At 35.9% G+C, this 17844-nt stretch overlaps 1 protein-coding gene across 8 annotated transcripts in view; it reads right to left on the reverse strand.

Moving 5' to 3' along the window:
• The window catches only part of ERBIN (erbb2 interacting protein), a 115128-nt gene that overhangs the window by 11341 nt on the left and 85943 nt on the right, over positions 1-17844 (reverse strand). For 5 of the 8 annotated variants that reach the window (XM_014881373.2, XM_088157198.1, XM_088157194.1 and 2 more), the window contains 8 exons: positions 17667-17736; positions 16400-16499; positions 14351-14472; positions 13598-13768; positions 12643-12825; positions 9664-9781; positions 7773-7956; positions 5486-7007 (listed from right to left, as the gene is read on the reverse strand). In XM_014881373.2, coding sequence (XP_014736859.1) covers positions 5486-7007; positions 7773-7956; positions 9664-9781; positions 12643-12825; positions 13598-13768; positions 14351-14472; positions 16400-16499; positions 17667-17736 — 2470 coding nt within the window. The remainder of the gene's footprint in view (positions 1-5485; positions 7008-7772; positions 7957-9663; positions 9782-12642; positions 12826-13597; positions 13769-14350; positions 14473-16399; positions 16500-17666; positions 17737-17844) is intronic. The other 3 variants (XM_088157197.1, XM_088157192.1, XM_088157193.1) reach the window with 2 other exon arrangements.

Raw genomic sequence — 17844 nt, forward strand, 5'->3', positions numbered from 1 at the left:
AAAAATTAAAGATGGTGCAAAGGAAGAAATAGAAAATCTTCCATGGACCACCTAATAAATAAAACAAAGCTATCTTGAAAATGTTACAACCCCATGAAAAAAATACTGTAGGAAAAAGATGCACCACAAAGCATCAAAACCCAGCAAATTCAAAGTTGTTTTCTGTAAAGCTTTTAATTTTTCCAAGTTAAAGAAAGGAATGTTCAAAATAGGTGTGATTTGACTAAGATACTGTAACAATTCTTACATTAATAAATACCTTTTGGCACTTGCCTGTTGACTATGTATACCAATCTGATTCTGAAAATAGTCACTAGTCCTTAGGCAAACATCTGGCCTTTCTTTCGTCCTAGCTTCATCTTGTGAAGCTAAAACTAGTTTAATAATCAAAGCCATATGCCTCTGCATACTCATATTCCCCAGACGCTCTGGTAGCCGAGTCATTGGAAACTCCCTTGAAAAACAGAGTTTACTGACAATACTGGTCTTAACTTGGCCAAAGTTCTTAGATAACTCTGTCTCAATGACACAGTAAGCATTCTTCATGTTTCTCTTTTACACCTTCCCTGCTGTCTAGTCAATTTTTTAAGCTTCCAGACAAGTCTGCAGATGTTTTCCCATTCTTCGGAGAGGAAGACTCTTCTTAGCATTTAAATCTACATTCACTAGACATTCAATCTGAGTTTACTGCTCCTCTTAAGTTTCAGGCCAAACACCCAGGCAAAAATGCCAAAGCAAATTTTCCTTAGCTTCTTAGTGCCTCAAAATATCTTCTTACTACTCTTCTCATACCCGTGTCTGTAATTAACCAGGTGGTCTTCTTGCCCCACCATTACAGGCAACTCCCTAAAGTTTCCTGACAGGAAGCTGTCAGAGGCTTCTATATCACTCCATCTCCACTAAGTGGCAAAAGAAAAATAGAAGCAATGTATGGTGGGACTAAAAAGTTCTTTCTTCAAAGTGTCTCTAGCAGACCATCCTACTGTAAAGACCCCTAGATCCACTGGATTCATTCTCAGACAGAACCAAACAGATTTTCAATAAAGAGAGACAATCTAAGTGAAAAAAGAGACATATGACAATGCAAATTTGGATTTAAAAATCTAAGATAGATCTGCAATAGAGAAGGAAAATTTTCCTAAAATTTACAGAGTATGAATTTGTACATCAGGAACTGAGATCTCAGTTAAGTGAGTTTCTTGGAAGAGACTTTTTCTGAAAGTACAAGAAATGATTGTGTAGTTAATGTAGGGAAGAATTGCAAACACTGTTCCTCTCCTTTTCTACATGAGCATAGCACCTCAACACTGGAAGAAACTCAGAAGCTGTACTAACAATACAAAATAAATACTACTGAAAATTACATGGCCTTGTAAGAAAGTTTTAGTTTAACACAAGAGGAGATTCCTAGGGACAAAACAAGAGTATTTGTCCTCTACCTATTTTTAGTTGGGAAGAGAGAAACGGATGCATTTGGAGTGTGAACACCATTCCTGTTAATTTTGTTTCTCAGTGAGAGAATGATGAAAGTTGTACATTTCCTAGAAAAATTCCTGAAGACTGCTGCACCAGAGAACACTCTTTGTGAAATCTGAATAGGCAGATGCCATTAGCCTCCCTGATTTTCACTCCAACTTGTTAAAAATTGAATATGGAATAAATACATCATCTAAATTTCACCCTAAGTATGACTGCTAATTTTAAGTACCTACTCCATTAGTCACCTGGTTTGCTACTGTGTCTTAAGACATAATACCCAGCAAAATAATAATACAAATATTTGAGGCTTGAGAAGAATTACTTCAATTACTTAGTGACACACACTAAGACATATACATGCCATGTTTCAGTATATTTTTACTACATATTTCTTTTAATATATTTTACAAATAATTTAATATATTTAATTTGTATTTGTATTTATTTTAATATATTTTTACTAGAAATCAGTTATTCAGCCATCACTAGTCCATATTAGGAGCTACAATATATAAAGAAAAAAATGCTATGTAAAAAGTAATAATCAGTGTTCATCATAATCATTCCAATTTGTAGACAAATCAGCCTCTAATGGAATCAGCTTAGATACATGCAGCTAGTAGCATAATTCTGGGGTTTACTTATGGGGTTTTTTTTAATGATAAAAGCCAGAACATATTCTTCCTTTCACAGTTTACAGAAGAATTAACATTCTAGACTCCAAAAGGGTATGATTTGGGAATTGAAATGCCTTAATGCATTTACTTAGGTGCAAGAAAATAAGTAGTGGAATTTATTTAGGAGAATTTATATGGAATAATATTGTAATTTTAAGACTGGTTGGAGTCTGTCATGACAATCCATGAAATATGGGTATAGAAGAGGAGCTAATAATTCCAGTATCTGCAGGGACAACGAGTCTATTGTAACATACTAAGTAGTAAAATGGGTATGTCATACTCCAAAAGGAAAATATGCTGAAAAATATTACTGTTTTAAAAACTCATTGTGCACTAAATTTATGACGTTGGGGGTGGGGCCGAATTGACTGCATGCTTTCCAACATCTTATGTATACAACCACTAGAGAGCAGTTTGACATTTAAATAAGCTCCGTATCCCCCAATAAAATGTGCTTTGCATCAGGTAAGCAAATTATTTCTTCTAATATATGCAGAATTTCTATTTACAAATGGTCTCATGAACTATTTTCACCTTTGTTCAGCCAGATGGGTAATTTTAGTTATTCTCTACACAATGCTCTGAGTTTGAAGGGACACTCAAGGATTGTCAAGTCCAGTTCCTAAGTGAACAGCCCAAACCAGAAAGTTTACAGCTTACTAACAGTATTACAAATGTTGGCTGTTTGGCTAGAAGCCACTGTCCATAATGTCTGCTAGACTTAAAATTAATCTGTATCTTTACTAATGCAAATTAAACTCAAAGTTTTTCCCACTTATATCAGTAAAAAGGGCTAATAAATAAGGAATTAGTTTCTTTAATTTGTCCAACAAGCAGACACTGTTAGACAAATTTGTGTGGGTTCACTGCTCCCTCTCTCTTCAGTTACTAAATGTTATAAAAACACAATCAACATATATTTCAGGAGCTTCAGAAAAGAAAAAAAACCCAACCAAACAAAAGAGCAACACCAATCCCCAAAAGCCCTCCTTCCTAATAAGCATTTCCATCCATAAGGATAGAAATTATAAACATGATTAAGTTCAGTAACAGCAGAGTCACAGCAAAAGTAATATATTAACCTATATTGGTCAGGAAAATAAGTATTAAATATTCATCACAATGCTTAATTTTGTATATGCGGGTTTTTAGAGTGTTGTATCTTATTTAAATAAGATACATTTGAAATCCATGAAAGCTTTGTCAAAGTAATTTACAATAAATGTTTCTTAAATGTTCCTTAAACAAGTAATTGAGCTTGTTCTTTAAACGAGTTCTGTTAATTACTGGGGTTTTTTTCAGATTTCAAAACATTTCAGAAATTTGCTTTATAGATAAAGCACCCTCACCACTTGGTGAATTTAATTACAAACAGAAATACTGAAGCCATTATTTAAAAAGAACTAAGAAATATTCAGTTAATTCCTAGAGTTTCCACATTATCATATCTGCCAGCTGCCATATAGGATCATAGCTATACATTTTTCACAATTTAGATTTTTCTTTTTAAGTCAGTTATATCTGAAAGAATACCAAGGAGACAACTCAATATACACATTCACTTTAAAACCCATAGATAAGCGTCAGATTGTTAAGTAAAGGCTACTTTAAAATACTTCAAGGCCAGAACAAAAGAAGCATAAAAAACAGACTTAAAAGATCTTTTAAATTAAATGCACAGCTAAAATCTCAATAGCAGCTATTCCACACCAGTCTAGTAGGAAAAATTAAAGTTTACATACAAAGCATAATGAAAAGTATTGTCAGATATAAAGGGAATCAAGTCAGGCAGTCAATGCCATTTCAGTAAAGATGACTACACTGTTGCATTAAACACTGCTGCAAACAGGTATTACTGCTGCATTGAACACTGCTCCTCACGTGCCAAAGAACAAGCTGTGAACAAACTGCGTTAGCAGTGCACTGAAGTTCTGCTTCCCTCTCTACTCAGGGCCTGCTGGTATTTTTGCTTTTCTTATCATTTCATGAAAGATTTGATATATCCATCCAGGAAAATGGAAAATGAGGAAATGCACATTTAATTAGAATTGGAACATGGTGAGGTTAGTGACTCTGTTATGGAACAAGGGGCCCCCACATGACCTACCCTAAGACACTTCCTATGCAGGATCAGAAGAATATGTACTAGCTGTTTGCAGGTTTCTATAAAAAATTAAACCTGTCCCCTTCTGTTGTCAGAATTTATGCAACTTGAAACAAGAAATCCAACCAAGAAAACCCCCAAAACACAAAAAGCAAACCCATCACTCCAAACACTGGGATTTCTGAAGAAAATATCATAATGAAAAGTAATTTCTCCAACCATCTCCAATTAAATTTCTCTAGCCATCCTAGATATTCAAGTATTTACCATATTAATTACAAAGCAAACTATGTTCTTAGAAAAGACACTAAAAAATAAAATCCATCTAGCTGGCATAATCAAAATGTCATTTGGATACTTTACTCAATTCCCTTCCAAAGAAACATGATCTGGCTAATGACATTCAAGCCATTTTTAGAGATGATATTTTCAGCTGGGTTAGCTGGACAGCACAGATTACACTCTTTCAGGCTCTGCTCAAATTCTTTGAAGATACATAATTGTTCAGCTCTACTTATCAGCTCAAATTTTTGATGGCATTTACAGTACAGAAAGAATCCTGTTCGTCATCTCTACTTAGATCAAAACCTACTGTGATTTTTCTGAAATGAACAAGATTTTTAAGTGTTCTCATCTCACAGCAAGCAATAAATATTCATTCAACAATCTGTCAGATACTCAACTTCAAAAGATAACTGGCTTGGAGGCAAATACATGATAATTATGGCTTTTGAATTCTTCAGCAACTCAAGCTGCAGACCTATACTTCTAAATAGATTTTACTGATTTTCTTCTTCCACGTTCTTAAAGAGAAGAAATAGGGTGAAAAAAAAGGCAGAACAGAAAGATCAAGAAGTGTAAGGGACTATTTTAGTAAATTGGGAATACAAAGCTACAATAAAAATTACCTTAGAAGAGCTAGCCTTGCAGTCCAGCAGGTCTATATTACACTATTTAATGTATTCAAAAGTAATTTGGCTAAGCTGGCAAGTATGATGTAAAAACAACAGCGCCTTTTCTTTCCTTTGGGGGTAAAGTTCATTTAAAGTCTACCATCTGAGTGTTTCTCAGATATTCATCACAAATACACTTATCCTTTTTAAAGCAGGATCAAAATTAAGATTTTCACTAGAAATTAAAAGCTGATGAAAACAGACTATTTATCTTATTCCATATCTAGGTAACAAAAAAGTAGGAAAAAAATTAGAATTATTGTTTTTACCTTTTCTAGCTTTTTAGCCTCAATATGTCGCAGCACCTGTTCCCTCCAGTCATGAGGGACTTTAGTTTTTCCTGCAGGGTCTAGCAGCGAGTGCTCGGAGTTAACCCTTGGGTTGGATCTCTTGGAGGGGCTAGTCCGCGAGTAGTTGAAGTCACTGACTGACATAGTTCTTTCGGGGATTTCGCTCACGGCCGGCCGCGCGCTCTGCGGCCGGGCCACGTTGGGACCATCGATGCTGTATGTCCGGGCAGAGAGAGGCCTCTGCTGTCCTGACATCACCGCGGCAGCCCTTCCCATTGAATGCAAATCTCTGTATGTTAAGTAGTCCCCTTCAGGAACCTGGGCTCGTCTTGAAGGTCCGCTATCCCCAACATTCATGGAAGCTGTAGAAGAGACGCTGCTCTGCCTTTGAAGAGTGTGCCGGGTTGCTCCGGGGAGCAGTCTGTCCCCTGGTGGAACAGCCCACAGATCTGCATGTCTCCCAGCCATCCGCTGGTGAGTGTTGTACACAACGCTGGCCCGGACATTGTTATGATTGGAGAAATTCATGTTGCCAGAATGCTTTACATAACTGGGAGTTTCTGTACTGTCAGATCTAAGCAGACGAGAAGGAGGTAAAGTGCCTTGTTCTACTTGGGTGTTTTGTTTCTGGGGCCACAAGGCATCTTTTGCTGCTGCACTGCTGCTGTACTGAATATTATACTGGGGAGCACAGAGCATCTGTGCACCGCCTGTCACTGATGCCCTCACTACATTAGCACCTTCAGGATTGTGATTTGAGTCAAACTTGAACACCGTTTTTGTAGAAGACACTAAATCAGATGATGATGATGACCCAGGAAAAACCTGTAAAGGCTGATCATAGAGAAGAGTAGCAGATTTACTTCGGACTATGTTTTTTCCATCTGCAGTATCAGATCCTGATTTTACCACTGAGTTTGGCTGTTGAGATCCATTCTCATTTACAGTATCATAGATTTTTAGCCCACCACTGTCCATACTTGTGATGCTGTGAGATTTCATCACAGGACCGCTTCTCTGTGGGGACACATCTTCAGTGCTTCTAGAAACAGACAGCTCAGCAGAATCCCCATCAACTGTAGTGCTTTGTGCTAGTTTGTCTTTACTGAGAGACTGTCCTGTTTCCTCAGTGTGTCCATTTACTTTATTTATACGATATTTATTTCCATTTTCCAAGTGCTCGCTTTCTTCTTTTGTGTTGTTATTCAAAAAGCCCATTACTGAAACCATTTTTTGTGTTTCTAACTTTTCTACAGGAACTGGCACTGCCTCTTCATTAACCAGTTTATTGATATTCATGTTTATTTGGTCTAATTTGTGTGACTCCTCCATAGGTGTGCTTAGATCAACACCTTTTCCTATCAGGCCTAATCTTTCTTCAATGCTTAATTCATATTCAGACAAATTTGTAACCTTCTCTTGCACATTTCCTTTTTCTTCTACTGTAATACTCAATTCTCCTCCATTTTGCAAAAGATTATTCAAATTTTCATCTTCTCGCCTGGAAAAAAAAAAAAAGGCTCTTAAAGAAATTCTCCTAAGAATGAATGTATTTCTCTTAAGAATCCTTTTAGAAAGAAATTACCATTAAACCATGTTGTGCATACAAAACAGGACAAAGAAAGAGATTTATGATTTACTATCTTATATTGAAGAAGTATCTTATATAGAGAGCTCATTTGAGAAATGTAATTTCAGAAATCTGTTTAAACTCCACAAGAATAATTAAAAACTGTTCAAAAGTGTCAAGAAGTGCCAATAATTTACTTTTTAAAATTAGTTTCTTTTAATTTCCATTTTGGACAGTTTTCTTGTTTGTATGAGCAATTTTTATGAAAAATGGCACTTATTAACTAAAACCCCTGGAAGAATGACAACCTGTAATTCTATTCTTTGTAAGTTTTTAGGAATCTTTAATAGTCATGTTAGCAATCAAATTGATTTTCAAAATTAAGCTAATAAAACCACAGAGCTTTTAAAATGGTATACTGATGTATTTTGTAGGGATAAAAACTTAGAAAGATAAAATTATTACACCCTATTATTAAGAGCAATGAGAACCATGCATTGTATACGAAAGTTAGCCTCTGAAAGCTTTTTTCCAAGAACTTCATTAACCTTAAGAGAACATTATTAACCTTGTAATAAAACACAGAAATTTAAAATATTTAATGAATGATAAATGTATTAAAGGAAGGAACACCAGAGAAAACAAGAATTAACATTGTTCTAATGCATTTTGCTAGTGGTCCAGTATCTTACAAACCTGATTTTGGATAAAACAGCAGCATGTGTTTCTTTGTCAGGAGAACAGACAGAAATATCTTGGCTACTGTCAGTATTTAAAGAAACAGAATCTGACATTCGAGAAGGAGAGGAACAGTTGCTGTTATTCTGATTACTATTGTGGGTAGCTTCATCTGATAAGGAATCAGTATCTTTTGAATCATCTGAAATAAAAATTTGCCAATTTAGTTAGAGACACAGATCTTATTAATAGCCATTTAATACATGTATATAGTATTTAGTAATTGTCTCTTGTTCTTCATTAATTGTTACTACCAGAAACTAAAATATAAGCTAACGCTTTTGCAAAGTTCATTTAAACTTACAAAATACTGTTGGAAATAGTTGCTATTTTTAAAATATCTAGTCTAATATAAACAGCCCTTATCTGTTATTTAAATCTAAATTCTTGCTTTAGTCCCATTTTCCTTGTCATATACAAATGCTGTATTACTGAACACTTTCTTAAAGTATCTATTAAATCATACTTCTGTTACTGTAAGGATTTAAAAATTGTCAATTACATGAGTCTATTGGCTTCTAAGAAAATGAAGCACACTGCTTCCCATGCAGTATTGAGAGGGTACACCACTCCTGATTTTGAACATTCTGTCATTATTAAAGCTATTTACTACACCAACTACTCTGGAATGATACAAATCACTGGATAAGTTCTGTATAGCTTTTAAGTAAAAAATCAGCTATGAAAAATGTTCTTCTGCAGATTTTGAATTCAATGCATTCCCATGCTTTGCAGATCCCTTAGGACAACATTTTCAGAGTAATTTACCCCTGCTGCACATTGATTCTTGCATAATGTATGCATACTTACATACTACATCCGTATAAAAATAATTTCTCTGGGGAAATTCAAGCCAGCCGTGATTCTGACATGAGTGTAGAAACAAATACATTTAAATTTTTGCTTCAAAACAGTTACAGGTGCCAAACGCATACATTTTGTGGAACTAATGTCTGTCTTCGGAGATAAGAAAAGTTTTGACCTGGTACTTTAGTCAGACATAAAAATCCAAGGACAGTATTGATAAACATCCACCTTTTCATCTGTATGTGATTCTCAGCAGATTGTTCCTGCTTCCACCATGTGTGTCTCCTCACCAAATCTCAAGTTTTTACATCTAATGTCCAGAAAAGCCTTTTGTGCTGGAAGTACTGGACTTGGATATCATATGAAGCAAAATATGATTTGCTATCCTCTTTTTCTATCATGTTTTCTCTGAATCCTAGGCCATTTCTTACTCTTAAGGAAATGGCTACCTAGACCAAATTTATATTTCAGAGAATATAAAATTTAGTTAGCAAAAAAAAAAAAGTTCAGAATTTTCACGCTAGAAGAGCAAAGAAAAATAAAAGAGCAAAATAATTCTGGAGAAAGAAGAGAGCACAGCTTCTGTAGAGAAATTTAAATAAGTGATACTACTGCCTAGAGCAGCAGTTATAGCAGCTGCATATTGCAGCAAGAATTCACAAAATCTGGGTGAAGGGGGATTTACAGAGTATTTCCAATATAAATACCACTTTCTGCAATCCTTTTCTTAAGAACATCAAGAGAGTGTTCAAGCTCAAAACCCCTCAAAATACACACCTCTTCTCTTCCTGTCTGATTTAAAATGACAAGAATCAAGAAAATTAGGATATTAACACAGGTTTCTCTAGCATGCACTCAAGAATATGCAATGTTTTCCCACTTTTATTGCTTAACTAGGAAAATCTTTCTTTTAAAATATACATATCTATTAATATATAAATTAAGCCTATTTTAACTTAATTTAATTTGAAAAACTAGCTACTTTGAGCTAATAAATTATCCAAATCACAAAGCACTTCCAATGCTTTTTATGGTATCTTACCTTTTTTGCTGTTGCTTAGGGCTACCACTTTTGGTTGGTTTATGGAGGTTTCTATCAGTGGTGGTCGCATTTCTGCCATTTTCATCTCTTCATCAGAGGAGAGTTCTTCTGACTCCTGCTAAAGGAAAAACAGCTTTATGCTGTCCATTTTGAAGAGCAGCTCAAAGGTAAGTAAATGCTATTTAAACTATCACCCACTAAATAATAAAGGGGTTATAAATGAGCCACATAACATCAGCAAAGCAAAACAACTTTGTAATGCATCTGTAGTGCATGTCAACTGAATTATGTTTCAGAAGTAGCACTTGCAGACTCGCATTGTCACTGCTGAACTCTGTGGGATGACACTCAGACAGGTAACTTTAACTGCAAAAAACTACTTGGAGCAAGAAGATGAAGCCTTTATTCCACCAATAGAGAGAGCATCCAGTTGAGTCCAAGTCACAAAGTGATCACGGTACAAGCAAACACCTCAGACTGACCAGCCAGATATTGTTTTTGAAGAAAAAAGCTCAAACTGAAACAGCTATAAAGTAGCCATGACCAAGACAATCCTAGCAATGGAGATGAACCCCGTGAGTAAAGACTGAGGGAGCTTGGCTTGCCTAGTCTATCTAACAGAAACAGTGCAAGAGTAGCTTGCTATGGGTAAATTCCAAAAGGAAAAGAAATCTTTTAACTTCAAGAGCAATGGCAGAGAAATAAAGCAATGATGAACACATTTAAGCTAGTAATCACTAGTTCTGAACAAAAAGATGGAACTCAGTGCACTTATGAGAGAGATTAATAGACAAAGCTGCTGCAAAAGTAGCCATGCAACTGATTCAGTACCCTACATCTAGCCCTATATTAATTTATCTTCAAAACTCAATTGTTTTCAATAACATTTTGAAGACACAAACCTCCAACAAACTTTCTTTCCTCAAAAAGGAATTTTGTTTCAAATAACCATGCTTCCTGCTACAAAATCCATGTTGCAAATTGCAAAAATAGTCTGCCAATATTCACTTTTCCTTCCTGTTTTGGAATACTTAATGCATGGAACCTGCTGGAGCACCACCTTCCCATGACAGCAATTACCTGACCACTTCTTAGGACTGCAGGAAGGACAAACTTGGCTGAGATGCAGCATACAAGCTGCGATAGTCCTAATTAAAAATAAAAAAAACCCAATCCATCGGCTTTTCTCCACAATCCAATCAACGAACCTGTTCACTGTGTCTACTACATTCCCTTCCTCTTGGATGTGACATACAAGTGTAATCGATGCTGAAATGAAAAGCATACACACAGGCAAAGTTGAGCTATCTGGATTCTACGACAGTGTTGCCAGAAGGAAATAAGGAAATAGAAAGAAACAAGGACTTCACTGTACCTGAGTCGTGTATTTACTACAGCTACAAAGAATTACTGTCAATTAGACAACTACCATGGTCTTCTGAAATTACATTTTAAAATTAAAGAAAAAATGTCAATACCAGTATTTTCATAAAGAATGTAGAAGCAGAAACACACTAGTGGGGAAGTAGCCAGTGACAGTCACAACTGCCTGTCACTCAAGACTTGTCACTGTATGATATAGGCACATTCCACAGCTTAAACAACCCAGGCAAAAAAAAAATCACTTGCAAAACTATGAAAAAAGTATTTTACAGGTTGCAACTGGGAACTACTAATGAAAACTTCCAAAATTTGTCACTGTCCTGGGGTGACTTTGTCATGTTGAATTGTATCCCCATTTGTCTGTTTAGCCCAGAAATAAGTTTTGTACCTTTAAGGCTGAATTTGAGAGTGAAGGAGCGGGGAGGAGAAGCGGTGGAATGTCTGAGGCAGTTGTTTTCAAAACACAGAGATAGGAGTTCCATCGTCTTTGTCCTCCTGCACTGTGTCACCGTGGTGGGCAGCGGAGAGAGCTCTCCTTGGCTTTTTGTTAGTTTCTGACTAACTGAAGCAGAGAAGTTCCCCGGAAAGTTTTTTTTTCCTTTTTTCCTGGAATTATTTGAACCTGCTCTGGACTGGGGGCCCGGGGGAGCACCCGGAGCTCACACCTGCGGCCACCGGGGCCTGGCCTGGGCAGCGCCATTTTCCAGCGCCGGAGGGACTGAGAACAGACTGAGCCGAGCTACCACCCACAGGAGAGAGACTTTCTGAATTTGTCATCTCTTCAGAGCAGTAAGAGGTTTTGTTGTTTCATATTCGTTTTATGTGCTGGGCACTGCTGTGCCTGTAGAATAAACAGGTTTTTTCCACTTCTCTCTGAGGAAATTCTGAGGAAATTGCTTCCCAAACCGGTTGGGGGAGGGGCACTTGGGTTTGCTTCGTGGGGGGGACCCTTTGGAAGTTTTCTCCCAAATTTGCCCTAAACCAGGACAAATACACATAAACCTCAAACTTTCTAAATAAATGAATACATGGTGTTTGATGCAGAGAGATGCAAATGTCAGAAGTTTAAAATCCTTCACTGTAAGAGGTAAGTCTATTCCAAGTAATATTCCTGACAGCTTACTAGTAAACACAAAGAAACATATATATTTAAACCCACCTTCCACTTTTCATTTGAAATGCATGTGTATACTCACTTGGATACAGAAACTTTTTATTGTTACCACTGATCTGACATTTTCTTATTTCAGCAACAATTAAAAGTGATTATTTAATGAAGTACTGACAGTCAAACAACTGGAAGATTCTACCAAAGTATAAGTCTTTTCACTGTGTATATCAACCTTTAACTGAGTTTTCGTTCTTTTTCTTTAAATGCATGCATCTTTTATTATGAACTTTTTATTAGCTGTTTCAACTTTTACTTAACAAAATCTGAAGGAAAAAAAAACTGTATTGAAAACCATCTGAATTTACAGCATTTATGGAGGGCAATTTTCTTCTATTGTCAACAGAAATTTTATCTCCCAGAAGAACAAATTCAATACAACATCAGCACAATTTCTGACTGCTATAATGCTCATTGCAATGCCATACCTCAAGCATGTCTTCATGGTTGACAATTGTTTTCGTGTTCTGCAGGGTTTTAACAAGTGCAGTCATCTGTGAATTTGCAGTGCTGTGCTCAGCTTCTGGTTCACTAGGCTTCTGCACAGAGCTTCCTGCTGAATATTGCTTTCTCTCATCGGCTTTGTTCTTTATCGAACCAGTTTCTGAGGTCTGCAGAATTAAGAATATTAGCAGAGAAAGCATCCTGAAACATTTTTCGTAACATATAAAGCCAGCATTATATCTTTTGGGAAAATATGAATGGAAAAATCTGAGCTCTGAAATTATAAAGAACAGAATCCACCAGGTATGAAATGCTAAGAAAACACCATAGATAACTAAGATACAGTCCCTACCCTGTGTCCATCAGTCTGACTCTTATCCTTATTGTTGTCAATATATACGATTATATTTCCAGTCAAATTAAAAAAAACCCAAAAAACAACAGACCAATACCTACAATGATTCATTGTGAGCACCAAAAAGTAGTCCTATCTTCTATCATGCTGCATCAAGCTCTTAGGGACTTGGGACACTTTTGCCAGCCTGCTATTACTGCTTGTCACCACACAAAGCCTTCAGTCATGAGTAGTAAAAGCCTTATTCAAATTTCATTGTGAAGTCTGGCAGATGAAAGAGGATCAGAGGATGACAAAGATGCTATCCTCCAGAAACCAAAGAAGGCAGCTCCTTAACACATCCACAGTTTGTATTTGCCTGAGAATTAGGTCACTTTTCTTGTTAGTGCAGGAGAAAGACTGCTACTGCAAACCTGACGTTTATTACAGACCTCCTTAGGTGGGAAAGCAGTAAACTGGTTCTGTAATCTAACCATTTTTCTTGCTAAAGTTTCAGAGGGGAGGAAGAAGAGAATTAAAAAGAATCAATGACACTTGAGTCTTTGGAATTTCTTGCAAAACCAGAAGATAATGCTATCTCTAACCTTTACCCCCACATCTTTTACAGAAACTGTCTGGACTTCTCGTTTTGACTCCTTGGCAGCATCTTCAGTAGATTCTTCATCCTTTAGTCTATGTACAATTGTCTGGACTGTTTTGACCATGTTCTTCAGTTCATCAGGATATGGAGTTGGGTATCTCTTCAGATTGCCCTCCTGTATAAAAAAAAGCAATAAGGTTCTACATTTATTTAAATGTCAGAACTAAAACATAAGCTTTAAAACAAATAATTAATTAGGCCAAATCACTGAATACTCTAGAATCTCCACCTTGATACTCAAGTCTGCCTGCACTGAGGAAGACATAAGCTTATACAACCAGGCAAGATTATGAATCACTTTCACTCCCTTTCCCTCAACATGTCCAATGATTCCAAGCAAAGATTAATCCAACTGTAATTCACTTAAAATCAGGATTTATCATGGTTTCCCCACTTGTTCTCCACAGCACCCTTAGTCAGGTAGCATCCTAGTTAGGCCCTACATTGCCATGTATCAGCTTGATCTCTTCTCTTGTGCCCTGCTGAAAATCATCTGGCCAAATAATGCCCAAACTAAAAGCAAACACAACAAAAAAATCCAAACCATAGTGTTTCATCCTGCTAAATACTCTAAAATGGTGACTCGATTTATTCAACAGAGTGAAACCCATAACGCAAGTAAGGAAAAGGTTGAGATTAAGAGTGGAAGTATCAGAGGGGGAAGCACAAAGTATGCAAAAATAAATTAAATACTAACCCGAGGTGGTGCCTCTCTCTCATCTTTATCTTCATCACATTCAAATGCCACCTGAGCACGCTGTTTCCTCTGTTCCTCCCACAGAGATGGATTGAAACTTTCATTATCAGATATAAACATAACTGGAAAAAAAACCCAAAGAAGTTCTTATAAGAATAGGCTACACTACACAGAAGAAAATATACTCTTTTTCTTTCTCTTGGATGGGATTGGTGTGCTTTTGTATTTATTATTTTTAAAAGACAAAAGACTAAGGGCACCATTAACTGAAGATTAGAAGCAATGCCACTGCTTTAGAAATTTAGCTGTATTTTTCTATTTTTCTATTTTTCAGCAAATCTGTCTTTAAAAAGAAAATCATGATTAGCTGTACACTAGTCTTAACATTCACACTTGAAAATTTTCAGCAGAACTCTGCTAAGTGGTTTTATTCTACATATAAATATGAAATAATGCATTTGTGTGTGTATATATATATATAAACATTAATTATACTTGTATAGATTTATATAGCCTAATATCAGTGCTTAACATCATTAAGCACAGGTAAGAACATTCATCTGATTTAATTTAATGAATATTTTAAAATGAAAACTAAGAATGACAGTGAGAAAAGCCTGCATTCTTACTAATCCTAAAGCAGTGTAAGCATTTAAAACTTAAGGTTGAGTTAATCTGCATGATTTTGCAGCAGTTAAGCAGTTTACAGGGACTTTAGATACAAGTATTTCTTGCTCAATTTTACAAATATTTAAAAAACCTTATAGGTACCCAATGGCTCTTATTTTAGCATATCTTGGTGTTGCATGAGCCAGGTTCTACTTTCAGCATGACAAATAATAATAATAATAATAATAAATTTGCTGCTACCACCCAGAAAATGCATATCCTGCACTAGCAATAGCAGGACTGTTCATATTAACCTCTTCTATACCTGACATGGAAAAATACCTAATTATAGGACTCGGTAAGTACAATGGAATATTTGCTGCTCTGCACTTATTAGGTAAACTTAAAATTTTCACACATCTGAAACTATTATAATAAACTTCCCTATTACTATTACTAAGACTTCCTGACCAAAAGCCAACTTAACAACTCTGTTGAGCCTTAAACCTTCCTTTATTCAGACAGGTATTCTGTCAGCTTAAACAAACAATCAGTCCTTTCCTTGTTCACAAGAAGCCAGAACTGGAGAAAAACTGAGTTCCAATGGAAAGAACACTTTCAGAAACAGTCTTGAACTTCACCGAATCTCTCAGTTCTCACATCCTATCAGAGGTATTGCAGCCACATTAGAAGGCACTAAAAGTGATGCACAGTTTACTGCTTTTGCTTATGTTTTTGATTACTCTTCTGTCAATGTACTAGCTACCGGTGCCATGGAACAAGAAATGTTGCAGCTTGTCAGTTTTCAATTATTTCCATTAATATATTGCCCCCCCCTTCATTTCTGTTAAAGCAGCACACGATTTTTCTTTTTCCTTGCAACTCCTGTTTGGCTTACTACTGGAATGTTACTTGTTTCCTTAACTATTTCACAACTGTGCTGAAATAACTTTCTGGTAAGAGCTTAAAATATGCCTAACCTTTAATAAAAACAGTTCACACTACATGTGAGCAAGATGCTTTTTCTGGACTGATTTTTAAAAAAATTTCAAAATAACCAGAGAATACTAAGTACTTTTCAAACAATACATACTTGGTACTGGAGGAAACATTTTGCTAAAATAGTCAGTTTGAAGCTAACACAAGAGAATTTCACTCCAAATCATTAGGCTCTGTTGGAAGGAATGAGGGTGTCATGATGGGAGTGGCAAGCACCACAGAATGTGTTCCTGTCCATTTCTCACCTTATTCACTGAAATAGTTTCATCTGGAATTTATCAACATCTAAGTCTCATTAAGTTACTGTTCTCATTCATCAAACACAACTCATGATGTCATCCAAACTTATACATAAACATTTAGTGAAATGTAAGCATTTAGTCTTCCTATTATTATTTCCAAAAGTGACCACTGAGACAGGTGATTTCAGAAATTCCTTACCCTCCTCAGTCCTTGGTTGCTGAGGGAACATGTAATTAGTAAGTACTGTTTTTTGTGTGTCAGGGTCAGCTTCTTTTTGAAGAGGAATAAGTGGTTTGGACTAGAAAGTAAATGAAAGAAGGCTATTGTTATGAGAACACATATATATACATTATATATATATTAAAAAAAGTAAATATGACCAACATATCACAGGGCATGCCTGTCCCATGACTTTGAAACTTGCTTTCCCTTGAATTAAACCATTTTCCCTCTGAATAATTTTCACAAAATGAAGATATTAACATGCCTCACTTTGACTGATGACAGGCTTTTTGACTGAGGACAAACTCAACAATAGCTTTTGTGAAAAGAAAACACTAGATAGTCAAAAAGTAACCTTGTTTCTTATTGGTATTTACTACAATCCCAAAGCACACGGATCAGAAATGCAGAGATATATTTAGCTATTTAAAGCTGCAGACAATCATACAAAGAGAAAGATTGTGTGCTCTTCTTTTTTTCATTTTGACACCAGATTGACCATCCTCAACCCTTACAGGGAAGGGCAGAAGATTCTTGAAATTACTGGTTTAGTAAAAATGCACATCTGAGACTAGCGGATTTCTGACAGCCCTGTACACCTTAATGCCACCCAGAAAATCAACATAATACCAAGGGCTTTAATAAAAAGGAAAAAATACAAGCACATGAGTTATTGCTTAACAGCTTCAAAGTTGAACAGTCACACAGTTCAAAGGTATGGAAAGAAACCTAACTTAAAACCCGGCATGCTGAGTTTCCCCACTGGTATAGCTGTGAAAGCAACAGCAGGCTACGCCTTTAAGTTCAAGCTTATCAAGCACTAACTCTCCTGTGTAAATTGGCCTGGACAAACAAAGCCAACAACAACAAAACAAAAACCGCAATAACAACAACAAACAAAAACAAGACAAAAACAAAAGCACAAAAACCAAACAAACAACAAAAAACTCACACCCACAAACTCCGAGAAAACATAACAAAAACAAAAGCAAATTAACAAAAAACTTTCCAACATCCGTTAAATCCGTATTTCCTCACAGTACAGAGCTCCAGGATTATTAGTCTCCAGAGACAGTTAAGATCAATATTGGTTACTTCAGGAGACTTGACATAGTAATGTCAAGAAAGTATTGATGTACACAGTACTAGGTCTCTTTATTTAAACAGACGGCTCTGTTCTTACCAATCTCATTAGGAATGAAGTCAATAATATTTTATTTACAATACAAAAAAAAAATCTTACCTGATTGTCTGATAGCCACATAGCAGTGAGTTGTTGCAGTTTTGTAAAGGTAAATGGTAAATTCTTCAGTCTGTAAATTACAAGAATTTATGTAAGTACATTTCGCTATACTGTTAAGACTTTAAACAATACTGCATTAGCCTGTAAAATACTTTAAAGGACATTTCCAAATGAAGTT

Source organism: Sturnus vulgaris, chromosome Z (genome assembly GCF_052056855.1).
Source record: "Sturnus vulgaris isolate bStuVul1 chromosome Z, bStuVul1.hap1, whole genome shotgun sequence".
Classification (NCBI taxonomy): Eukaryota; Metazoa; Chordata; class Aves; order Passeriformes; family Sturnidae; genus Sturnus; species Sturnus vulgaris.